This window comes from Podarcis erhardii, assembly GCF_964252035.2.
Source record: "Podarcis erhardii genome assembly, chromosome: 9".
Classification (NCBI taxonomy): Eukaryota; Metazoa; Chordata; class Lepidosauria; order Squamata; family Lacertidae; genus Podarcis; species Podarcis erhardii.
This window is the reverse complement of record NC_138512.1, coordinates 22,573,851-22,585,677: the sequence shown is the minus strand read 5'-3', so window position 1 is coordinate 22,585,677 and position 11,827 is coordinate 22,573,851. Positions and strand designations below refer to the sequence as shown.

The window sequence follows — 11,827 nt, the reverse complement described above, 5'->3', positions numbered from 1 at the left end:
AAAGTGGGCGCATCTCCGGACAATCCCACCCCCTCGCCCCTTGTAAACAGTAGCGGGTGGAAAAGATCACTTTCCCCGGTTGCTGGATTGCGACGTCGGAGAATAATGCAGCTGGTTCGCGTTGCTAAAGGCTCGCCTTTGCACCACCGTTTGCAAACGCCCGTCCATTTGCAGGGGTTCCAGTCTCGGCGAAAGCCCCGCGTGCATTTTTTGCAAGCAACCCCGACCCAGCGAGATCAGGCGACCTGAGGATTGTACTAAACCCCGGGGAGGGGGGCGCGACCACGCCTATCTCCCACTCGCGGCTGGTTTGCGCACCTTGGGAAGCTGGGGGGTAGGGTGGGGGTGGGTGGGGAAAGAGGGCGGGAGCGTACCATTGCTGCAAGTCGGGGGGAAGCGCCTTCCTCCGGCTCGCCTCTTGCCCCAGCTCCTTCCTCCCCCCCTCCTCCTGCCTTGCAGTGAGTCCGCCCGGTGGCGATATATATAGAGCGGTGGGCGGGAGGCAGGCGCGTGTGTGTGTGTTTTTCGGGGCGCACGGTTCATTGCAGGTTTGGGCGCGGTTCGGCCGGGCAGGTTTGCAGGATCGAGACAATGGCGTGGCAGCCCATGGAGATCAACCCGGAGGTGAAGGGGAAATCTAGGGCAAGATGGGGGGGGCGGGGGGAGAAGCATGCATGCATGATGGGGAGTGGGGTGGGGGTCCTCCGCCCCAAGGCGTGCCCTATACAGTGGTACCCCGGGTTAAGTATTTAATTCGTTCCGGAGGTCTGTTCTTAACCTGAAACTGTTCTTAACCTGAAGCATCACTTTAGCTAATAGGGCCTCCTGCTGCCGCTGCTGCACGATTTCTGTTCTCATCCCGAAGCAAAGTTCTTAACCCGAGGTACTATTTCTGGGTTAGCGGAGTCTGTAATCTGAAGCGTCCGTAACCCGAGGTACCACTGTACATGGCTGGCTTCTCCAGGCGCATGCAGTTTCTTACCCATGGGCGTTTTTGAGATGCCCTAGAGGGGAGGGATAAAGGCGGCCCAAAGTCTGTCTGGCATTAAAAAATAAAATCGGAATGGAAGCATGGGCAAAGGATCCTCTTTTCCTTCTCCACCCTCTCCCCCGGGATTCCCCAAATGCAGACATCGACGGCGCCCAGGTCTCCCTTCTCTTCGCCGATTCCGCGATCCAGACACAAGATGGGAGGCGGGCCCCGCCCAGAGACAGGCTAACCTCCCTTTCCTTCATCTTTCTCCCGCTTTTGTCTTTCAGATGCTGAACAAAGTGAGTGGCCGCGGAGACCTGGGGAGGAATAAGGCGCAGCTCCTCTTGGCTGGGCGTTTCCTTAAGTCTCCCTTTCAATTCATTCATTCATTCATTCATTCAGTTAACAGCCTGGAACCCTAGAGCATAGATAGATACACAACTCTCATTCTGGATCCTTACCCATGTTGCCCGTGGGCATATTTAGGCCAACGGGAAGGGGAAACAGGTTAGGGGGCCGGGGGCTCACTCATCGAGTCATGATGGGCAGGTTGTTCGCGGAATGGGCGGCAGGTGGCGCTGCGGCCCCGCGTTTTGTGCTGTGTCACGGCAGGGCAAGGGGCTCTTAGGAAGAGGGTTGGGAGAGGAGACCCCCCCCGCCTCTGAGCCCCTTCCTCTCCCCACTTCCCTGCAGACTTGGAGCCTGATTCCATTATAAGCCATGCAGAAGGTCCTACGGGCATCTCTGAATCTGGAAGATTTATTCGGAGACCTCGTCTTGCCACGTGGGTGCTATTCCTGGACCCTAATTAATATTCCTGTGGAATGGGGAAGCTTTGGTGGTTTACGTAAATGTTGTTGGCCTGATGTGCTGTACCAAAAAGTCAGCTTTTCATTTGCCTTCCAAGTCTTTAGGAAACAGCTGAGGCACTCTGCGTATGCTCAGGCGCTCCACATCATCAGGGATGCAGCAACATCTATTGTAGAATAGAAGTTGAGATGCGGAAACTGGATCTTGAGGCTGAGCCATAGATGCCTCTAATGCAGTGGTTCCCAACCTTTTTTTGGCCATGCCCCACCTAAGCATCTCTAAAATCCTGACCCACTCCCTGGCATATAATAATAATTATTATTATTATTTATACCCCACCCATCTGGCTGAGTTTCCCCAGCCACTCTGGGCGGCTCCCAATCAAGTGTTAAAAACAATACAGCATTAAATATTAAAAACTTCCCTAAACAGGGCTGCCTTCAGATGTCTTTTAAAGATAGAATAGCTGCTTATTTCCTTCACATCTGAGGGGAGGGTCTTCCACAGGGTGGGCGCCACTACCGAGAAGGCCCTCTGTCTGGTTCCCTGTAACCTCACTTCAAAAAGTGAACTCCTGTTCACGTGGAGGAAGCCTAAAGAGCCATTCACTGTTAATAACTCATTCTTGAATTCTCTCCCCAAAAAATTGCCCCCTGTGGGGCGTGTACCCCATGTAAGAAACCAAAGCTCTAATGTCTCCCCCCCCCCTCCAGATACAACAACAGTCTTGCTTAATGTGCACTGACTGCGCTCCTTAGCATATCTAAAGTGATGATTATTGGGGGGGGGGGGGGAGAGCTTTCCACTACTGACAAAAGGCAACTTTTAATAGTAGGCATAACTAACATGGTACCTTTAAGGAGATGATGGGCAGCAGCCTCCATCCCTAGCCAATGGGTTTTTGGATGATAGGAGCTGGAGTCCAGAAATATCTTCGGGGTGCCAGGACTAACCTGACTGTACAGGGACAGGCGAATGGTTTTTCCTACTCCAGATTGATGATGCAGAGCGCTAGGGTGTCATGTTGAGGTTGATGCCCTGGTTTTGTGCCTCCCTTAACCCGGCAGGTGCTGTCTCGCCTCGGAGTTGCCCCTGGCTGGAGGTTTGTGGATGTGCTGGGGTTTGAGGAGGATTCCTTGAAAGCTGTACCCACCCCAGCTTGCGCTCTGCTGTTACTCTTTCCCCTTACTGCTCAGGTGAGTAATTGAAGTCGAGCAAGGGCAGGGAGGTAAAACCTGCTGCTTGGCAGGCAAAGAACTCTGGAAAATCTCTCTGCTTTCTATATTATGCTGTTGGCGTGCAAAGGATGGTAATAATCCTCAACTGCGATAGTGAACGAGCAGGGTTAATGTTTTGAATTGGGATGCTCAGCACAGAAGCAGGCCTTGCTGGCCAGGAAAAGTCTGCTGTTTTGCCATGTCCTGTAGGATTCCTGCAGCTAATAGGCTTAGGATCCAGCAGATTCGTAGCTATCCAAACTCAGCCCCCTGAAATGTCCCATTTTGGGAAGTGACTGCTAGCACTAGTGCCTGCTTGTCTGAGCTTTCAGGCACAAGCGGCACTTAGCTCGTGCTTTCAGTACAGCAGATCAAGGTTTGGGTTGCTCTGCCTGCTTCCCCAAACACTTATACAAACGTGGTCTAGGACTGTTGATCTGTCTCCTCCTCTACCTACCTGCAAATCGTGAACCCTCATTGCAATTTAAATAACTGGACGCCTATGCAGCGGCTGCCACTATGAGTCGGCAGCTTTCTAACGTTTGAGGCCTCTGAAAACAAGGAGCAGTCATTAAAATTAGATCTCTTGAGATGTGTCTGGATTGGCTGTGTCCATCTCTAGAAACGCAGCGTTGCTTCTGATGACTTCATCTTGGTAGGAAAAACTAGAACAGGTGGATTTGTAATGAAAGAGCTTCTCTCAAGTAAAGAATTCTGAGGGTCAGATGAAAAAAGCATCGTCATTCTTGAAGAGAATGATTATGGGAAGGACTAAAAGTCCATTGAGGAATCTACCTTTCCAGCAACAGCTGCATCTAGAATTCTGTGCTGTGGGATTCTTACTTCTGATGGGATTGTTAAAGGGCTGGCTTTGGATATTTGTACAGTGGTACCTCGGGTTACATACGCTTCAGGTTACAGACTCTGCTAACCCAAATATAGTGCTTCAGGTTAAGAACTTTGCTTCAGGATAAGAACAGAAATCGTGCTCCGGCAGCATGGTGGCAGCAGGACTCCCCCATTAGCTAAAGTGGTGCTTCAGGTTAAGAATAGTTTCAGGTTAAGAACAGACCTCTGGAACAAATTAAGTACTTAACCTGAGGTACTACTGTATCTACTTTGTTCTCTGCATGTCTGCTTTGAGTTCTTTTATTCCCATGTTCCACTTCTGGTTATTGTTCACCTCTTGAGGGTTTTTTCTTCTCTGTTGTAAAATGGTCTTATCTTGGAAGGTGAAGGTATTTGATATAGAATCATGGAATCTTAAAGAGTTGGAAGGGACCCCAAGGGTCATCCAGTCCAACCCCCTGCAATGCAGGAATCTCAGCTAAAGCATCCATGACAGATGGCCATCCAACCTCTGCTTAAAAACCTCCAAGGAAGGAGAGTCCACCACCTCTCGTGGGAGCCTGTGCCACTGCTGAACAGCACTTACTGTCAGAATATTTATCCAAAATGTTTATTCAGAATCTCCTTTCTTGCAACTTGAAGCCATTGGTTCGAGTCCTACCCTCCTATTTTGTAGCTAGTTTGAGCAGTATATTTCAAGCAGAGTCTACATGTAAGGAATGCACGCCAGTGTATGTACAGGAAATTCATATGGATGGGCAGGGTATCAGAATTAAGGTATTCCAACTGGAGTTTAAAGGCTGAAACATGAAATGTATCTCATTCAAGAGACCCAGAGTTATACCCAGAAAAATGGGACACTGCTCTTTCAACCTGGTACGTGGAAATCTATCCTGGCTGGTGATCGATGGAGATTTACTTGAAGCAGTTTCATATTTAGAAAGTGACGCCATGATAGTTGGAAATCTTTGCCTGTGGGCTGTAAGCAGGGCTCATGAATACATTTATGAAACTGCATTGCACTAGAAGTCTTTACGGGAATTAATGATTAAGGGTTATAACTGCATGTACATAATGACTTGGCCAAGGTATGTTGTCAGCGGTAGCTCATTTGAAGCATGCTTCAGTCGCTTTCCCTGAACTGGTTCCATCGGATTGTATGATTTTTCTGTGGTAGGTATTGGCCACAAACCATTTGTAATAAGCTAGATAGCATGCATCACTTGCTAAATGCTTGAGATTTTGAAGCAGCCTCACTTTGGGCTCTTGGCTGACTTGTGATTATTATTATTTAATTGTTAAAGCACACTGGTTTCTCATCCTCTCAGCATGCATTTATAAAAACAAGTGCAAGCAAAACATCTGATTGCTGAAAGTTTATTATCATGGGCCAAGAAACGCTTTGAGCCCTTAACAGTTTGGGATCAGTTTACCTGCAAGATCACCTGACCCCATAAAATGTCCATTCAACATCTTTAATCTCTGGAACTGGCACTGTTAATAGATGCAACATAATACATTTGATCTTTCAGTGTGGCAGCAACCACAATTTGAAGCTCCCTGCCTAATAACATTAGGTCCCTTCCCTGTAATCTATTTCAGCACCTACTAAAAACATCTTTCTTTAGACAAACCTACTCAGTTATGTAGACCGATTACATGTGTTTTAATTGTTTTTAGCTTGTTGCTGAAATATTTGAATGCTTTAGTTGTTTTTAACTGTTTTTACAATAGTACCTTGGTTATCAAACTTAATCCATTCCAGAAGTCCGTTCCGAAACCAAAGCATTCCAAAACCAAGGCGCGCTTTTCCATAGAAAGTAATGCAGAACGCATTATTCTGTTCCAAACAACCCCTAAAACAGCAATTTAACATGAATTTTACTATCGTAACGACACCATTGATCCCTAAAATGAAAGCAATAATCAATGTAAAAAGGTAAAGGTACCCCTGCCCGTACGGGCCAGTTGTGTCTGACTCTAGGGTTGTGTGCCCATCTCACTTAAGAGGCCGGGGGCCAGCGCTGTCCGGAGACACTTCTGGGTCATGTGGCCAGCGTGACGAAGCTGTTCTGGGGAGCCAGCACCAGCGCAGCACACGGAAACGCCGTTTACCTTCCCGCTATAAAGCGGTACCTATTTATCTACTTGCACGTAAGGGTGCTTTCGAACTGCTAGGTGGGCAGGAGCTGGGACCGAAAGACGGGAGCTCACCCCACCGTGGGGATTCGAACCACCGACCATACGATTGGCAAGCCCTAGGCCCTGAGGTTTTACCCACAGCGCCACCTGCGTCCCCTAATAATCAATGTACTTTACTGTAAAAATAAATAAGACAGCATTGTAGAGGATAAAAATTAAACAAAATTTTTACCTGCAATGATGATAGCCATTATTTGGATGGGGGGCTTTTATCCATTTCTGCAGTCACACAATTAATCAGTAGCTGAACTGGGTTACACACAGTCACAAAAGCAAATTAACCGAAAAAGCCACAAAAAAGCAAAACAAAAAGCAAAAACAAAAGTGCCAAACTTAATGCGTTCTGGAAGTCAATGTTCGAAAACCAAGACGCAGCTTCTGATTGGTGCAGGCGCCCCGGAAACAATAGCCAGCAACCGCATCGGATGTTCGGCTTCTGAAAAATGTTTGAAAACTGGAACACTTCCAGGTTTTCAGCGTTTGGGAACCAAGGCATTTGAGAACCATGGTACCACTGTACTTGCTTTGAGAGTTTTTTTTTTTAAAAAAAAACCAACAACCACCACCACCAAGCAGTATATAAATTGTATGGGAAAAAATTAAAATGTTACCTGACCAATATACCTGCACATTTGTAGCATGAAAATTTCAGAAAAAAGCAGATGGAAGAATTGAAGGGCCAAGAAGTGAGCTCCAAAGTCTATTTTGTGAAGCAGACGGCCAGTAATTCCTGTGGAACAATTGGCCTTCTACATGCAGTGGCCAACAACCAAGATAAAATTTTGTTTGGTAAGTATGGGGGAAGCATCATCCAAGGGATACAAACCCATTGGTAGGAGATGGTATTGGCTCTAACCTGTGCAACTGCTGACTTAAGCAGGGGGGAAGTTGATTCATTGGACAACCTAAGGCTTGTGCTTGCAGTTGGTTCATCATCCTGTGTTCTGCTGCCATCCCCCTAATTTTTATTTCTTGGCAGATGAAGGGTCTGCACTAAAGGAGTTCCTCACTGCAACAGCTGACCTCTCTCCTGATGAGAGGGCAAAACGTCTTGAAAACAACAAGGTAAATGACCTGGGAAGTTGGGTGGAAGCTTCTTAATGGTGCCTTTAAAAAAAAAAAATGCCTTTCTTTTTTTACCGTCCTCTGCAGGCCATTCAAGAAGCCCACAATGCAGTAGCACAGGAAGGCCAATGTCGGGTAAGTTTCTCTTGAACTTAAATAGGCTTCCAAAGGTAAAACGTTGGTACCAAGAACTGGCGGTGGATAGTTGGGTATATTAGTAAACTCTTCTCTTCCCATCTCAAATGGTGAAGATGGATGGGATATGTGGGCCAGTGGAGCCGTTAGGGCAAAACTGCTTTCTGGCGCTGGCCAAGCTCTTGAGAGTGATGCTTTTCACACTCCACGTATCGTGGAATTATTGAAGCGGAAGCCAGATATACGTAGTGTTTTGGCTTTCCCTCCCCGGTATTTTCACAGAAATCTCCGTCTCTTTCCACCCAGCGCTTCGTTGTTGTTTAGTCCTTTAGTCGTGTCCTGCTCTTCGTGACCCCCTGGACCAGAGCACGACAGGCTCTCCTGTCTTCCACTGCCTCCCGCAGTTTGGTCAAACTCATGCTGGTAGCTTCGAGAACACTGTCCAGCCATCTCGTCCTCTGTCGTCCCCTTCTCCATGTGCCCTCCATCTTTCCTAATATCAGGGTCTTTTCCAGGGAGTCTTCTCTTCTCATGAGGTGGCCAAAGTATTGGAGCCTCAGCTTCAGGATTTGTCCTTCCAGTGAGCACTCAGGACTGATTTCCTTCAGAATGGATAGGTTTGATCTTCTTGCAGTCCATGGGACTCTCAAGAGTCTCCTCCAGCACCAGAATTCAAAAGCATCAATTCTTTGGCGATCAGCCTTCTTTATGGTCCAGCTCTCACTTCCATACATCACTACTGGGAAAACCATAGTCCTTTTAAATAGCTTGGCTTCTAAAATAGGTGGTCTTACCAAAAAGACTGACAGCATAGGCAAAGCTTGCTTGCTGGTTTGCATCTAAACCTCTGTGCTTGGAGCAGAATATGCCACAGCGGCCAGCATTTTTCAAGATGTGTGTTAGAGGACTTTCAGGTGGTTCCCACATCTGTGTTATTAAATGGATCATTTGGTTAAATTGCTTAGTGGGGCTGCTGGTTCCTGAAACCCTCAGGCTACTTAAGGTGTTCTCCATTATGGACATTACTTAACAATAACAACAATAATATTTCATTGCTATGGTCCCTGAGAGATACCTTCCTCCACATGTTTTTAGAACACGGGAAAACTTTGGCAATTCTGCTGTATACAAATAGCCAAAATAAAATCTCTGGCTGTCCTCTTCCTGGTAGCAAAACCAGCAATAAAAAAATAGTCTACAACTCCTACTTAGACACTGGCCAGCAAGTCTAGGATTCTGTAATCCTGGAGAAATCCTATGGTTTGTCATCCCAATGACCCCTTTTCACTGTGCAGCGCCAGATGACAAGGCAGTAGCGGTCTATTTGTATATATTTGGAACATAAGGAAGGGGGTGGTTGTTGTTAGAGAGGTTATTTATGAGAACCAAAAAGGGCAGAATCAGGAAGCAGAGTGTCGCTAAAATATTCTTCTTTGTTCATCATCCTATGCACCCTTCTCCATAGGTTGAAGATGACAAAGTCAACTTCCATTTCATTCTCTTTGCCAGTGTGGATGGACACCTCTATGAACTGGGTAGGTTTGTGTGCTGCCTCCCCCAGTATAACACCGAGTAAAACAAATTGGGATTCTCTTGGGTCGGGGTGGGGGTGGGGAGTTGAATTGGGGTGGCCAGTTTCTGCCCACATTATCTAGAAACAGCCTGTGGCTTACCTAGGAGAAGAGCATAACATCGGCAAGGATTCCCATTGGAATTCAGGGGTTGGCTTGTCTGAAGCGGTTTGTTGCATTCCCCCAAAACATGTCCCACCGCTTTCACTGGGGCAACTGATCGTTTTCGAGAGCAAAGTTGCAATAGCAAGAATTTCAAGAAGGCAGCACTGGGTAGGGTGAGAATCTAATACTAAACCTTAAATTGGGCCTTTTGTAACCTGGCCCCTTGCAGAAGTTATTGGGACCCAGCTCCAGCATGGCCAGTGGTTAGAATCCAGAACATCCTGAGGGTGGCAGAGAGACTGTATATAAATGGTTGCAGTAAATCTGTTCTTCTTCTGAAACATCTGGAGCTGCTTGGGTTGCAAGCAGAAAACCAGGGGATGAGATCCAGCATTGCAACACTACTGCAAAGTAGGTCCAGAAGCAAATAAATGCAGCCCCACAAGGGCATGTTCTAAGTTGCTTCTTCTTATACTAGCGATGTTCTGGTTGGTTCGAATCCCTGCGACGGGGTGAGCTCCCGTTGCTCGGTCCCTGCTCCTGCCAACCTAGCAGTTCGAAAGCACATCAGAGTGCAAGTAGATAAACAGGTACCGCTCCGGTGGGAAGGTAAACGGCGTTTCCGTGCGCTGCTCTGGTTCGCCAGAAGTGGCTTAAGTCATGCTGGCCACATGACCCGGAAGCTGTACGCCGGCTCCCTCGGCCAGTAAAGGGAGATGAGTGCCGCAACCCCAGAGTCGTCCATGACGACCTAACGGTCAAGGGTGCCTTTACCTTTACCTTTAGCATACTTTAAGTAAGTGGTTAAGTTATAAACCTGATCTACAACTTGGTTGCAGATGGACGAATGCCTTTTCCTGTAAATCATGGAGCGAGTTCGGATGACACCATGCTGAAGGTAAGCATTCCTATAATTGAAATTTCTGGCATAATCAAGTCTTTTAGATTGCACCGCACGTGTTGTCGTTCCTTACTTGGCAGATTCCAGATTTTGCTATTGTGTATTTCTCATTCTGTAACCACATGGGGATGAGCAAGACACAGTGCCTAGAGATGGGCGCTCTCAAGAGGAGCTAGCGAGATGGCTTCTGCTATTCCCAGCATCCTATCAGAATGCTGTTTATAGCTACTCCTTGCTCACAACTTCAGTGGGGAGAAGTATAGATGCTGATTGTCTACATAATGTCTGGCTAAAACTACAATGTGAGCCCACACTGTTCATGGATGTGGTCGACTTGATGCCAGGTGTACTGAGGCTCTGCGTTCATGCATTTAGAACAGTAGGATAACTACCTGTGTTTTTTGTTTTTCAGGCTGCTGCCAAGGTCTGTCGACAGTTCACAGAACGTGAGCAAGGAGAGGTCCGCTTTTCTGCTGTGGCGCTGAGCAAGTCTGCCTGAAGTTCAGGAGTTTGAGCGACCCCATAGTAGGCCCTCACAGAAAGCAATCCAGGCCCCTAGTGCTTTAGTACTTGTGTTTAAAAAACAAAAGCACTGCTGTTCTTGATCTTCTGTTTAAAGTGTCCTGCTAATCCTAGCCTCGTTCCTCCCCCCTCACTTACTCACAGCAGCTTCAGCAGAGCTGGTCTTAAAAGTTTAGCTCCAAGTCTTTGGCACTTCAGATATGTTGGGTCCCTTCTTGACTGCAACTTGTTTAAACGCTTCATAGGGCTTCCTTGGACGTGTGCCTCCAAAGTTTCTTTTTAAGCTGTTGTGACTTCTTGTCAATCACAAAAATAAATTTCTTCTTGGTATTCCAAAGCAGAAAGTTTTGTTTTTGATTTTTTGCACGGCCATCTTTGTCTCCAGTGTTGGAAGATGATCTACTTATAAAGCAAGATATTAGCTAGGGGTGTCTTCGTGCTGTCACTGTTTTACTGGTGGGATTCAACCACATTCCAAAACTTAAGTTTGCACAATTAATGTGGATTAAAGTTCTGCCTAGTCCTAGCATGAACAAGCCTGCTTTAATAATAATAATAATAAAAAGCCTCCAGGTTAGGAAAGTGATTGGGAAATGCACTGGTGTGCAGGATGAACACATGCCTAATGGGAAGACACATAATGGTCCTGCCAGCAAATCGGGATGCCTGCTCATTGTTTTAGAGCCACCCTGTAAACAAACAAGAACAGGCCCAGTGAAGGGCAGGCATAGTCTAAACACCCGGTAGGCTTTGTGAATGCCAAATGGGAGGGGTCTTAGATTCTGCTTCTACTTTGCAAAGTGAGTTGGGCTGGGTTGGCTTTCTAGTCCTTGTAATTTGGGCTGAATTCCTATTTCTGGCCATGGCAGGGTGGAAGTCTCCAGCCACAGAAGACTCCGCTCTTGCCACAGGGAGAATAGTTGCCCAGGAAGCTGTTGAAAATGCTCTATTGCCATTACCTAGCTGCCTATCAGAAACGTCTGGGGAAACCTAGCCAGATGGCTGGGGTATAAATAATAAAATTATTGCTGCTGCTGCTGCTACTCGAAGATACATTGGCTCCTTTGCTACGCCCTGGGGGGGGGGGGGAGAGAGATAAGAATGGATTGTTTCTTGCTCTTTGTGTTAAGTGAACTGGCCTCATAGGAGCTAGGTAGCTGCCTATACCACAGAACACAGAAGGGAAGAGGGGAATGTTTTTTGCATGGGCAGCAAAATAACATAAGCCTAGGGCCACATGAAAGACTCCCTAGGCCATAAAGGGACACTGGTACGGTCTCTGCTAAATGACAACGCTGCTGGGAAGCTGTTGCTAAGTAGATTGCCAACAGGTGTCAAGGTGACCTATTGCACTGAATTGTATCATAGGCTCCTTTGCTACCAGGCAACAGGCTGGTGCATGGAAGGAACCAGCGTGTGTCGTCATTGAGGAGGAAAAGCTACAGAAACAAAAAGGAAATGCCATCTGTACTTAGCA

General features: G+C 47.0%; 1 protein-coding gene across 1 annotated transcript; it reads left to right on the top strand.

The window, feature by feature from the left end:
• The first annotated feature begins 433 nt into the window (after window positions 1-433).
• UCHL1 (ubiquitin C-terminal hydrolase L1) lies at window positions 434-10,694 on the top strand. Its single transcript, XM_081876016.1, has 9 exons — window positions 434-624; window positions 1,261-1,272; window positions 2,851-2,979; window positions 6,690-6,840; window positions 7,031-7,116; window positions 7,204-7,251; window positions 8,717-8,786; window positions 9,767-9,825; window positions 10,241-10,694. The coding sequence occupies exons 1-9, from the start codon at window positions 592-594 to the stop codon at window positions 10,325-10,327; spliced, it is 675 nt and encodes a 224-aa protein (XP_081732142.1). The 5' UTR covers window positions 434-591; the 3' UTR covers window positions 10,328-10,694.
• Window positions 10,695-11,827: the final 1,133 nt, after the last annotated feature.

Excerpts from the sequence above, each read along its gene's own strand:
- UCHL1 (XM_081876016.1), top strand. The coding sequence starts at position 592 with ATGGCGTGGCAGCCCATGGAGATCAACCCGGAG. Across the intron at positions 7,252-8,716 it reads CACAGGAAGGCCAATGTCGG|GTTGAAGATGACAAAGTCAA; the intron begins GTAAGTTTCTCT and ends CCTTCTCCATAG. Across the intron at positions 8,787-9,766 it reads TGGACACCTCTATGAACTGG|ATGGACGAATGCCTTTTCCT; the intron begins GTAGGTTTGTGT and ends ACTTGGTTGCAG.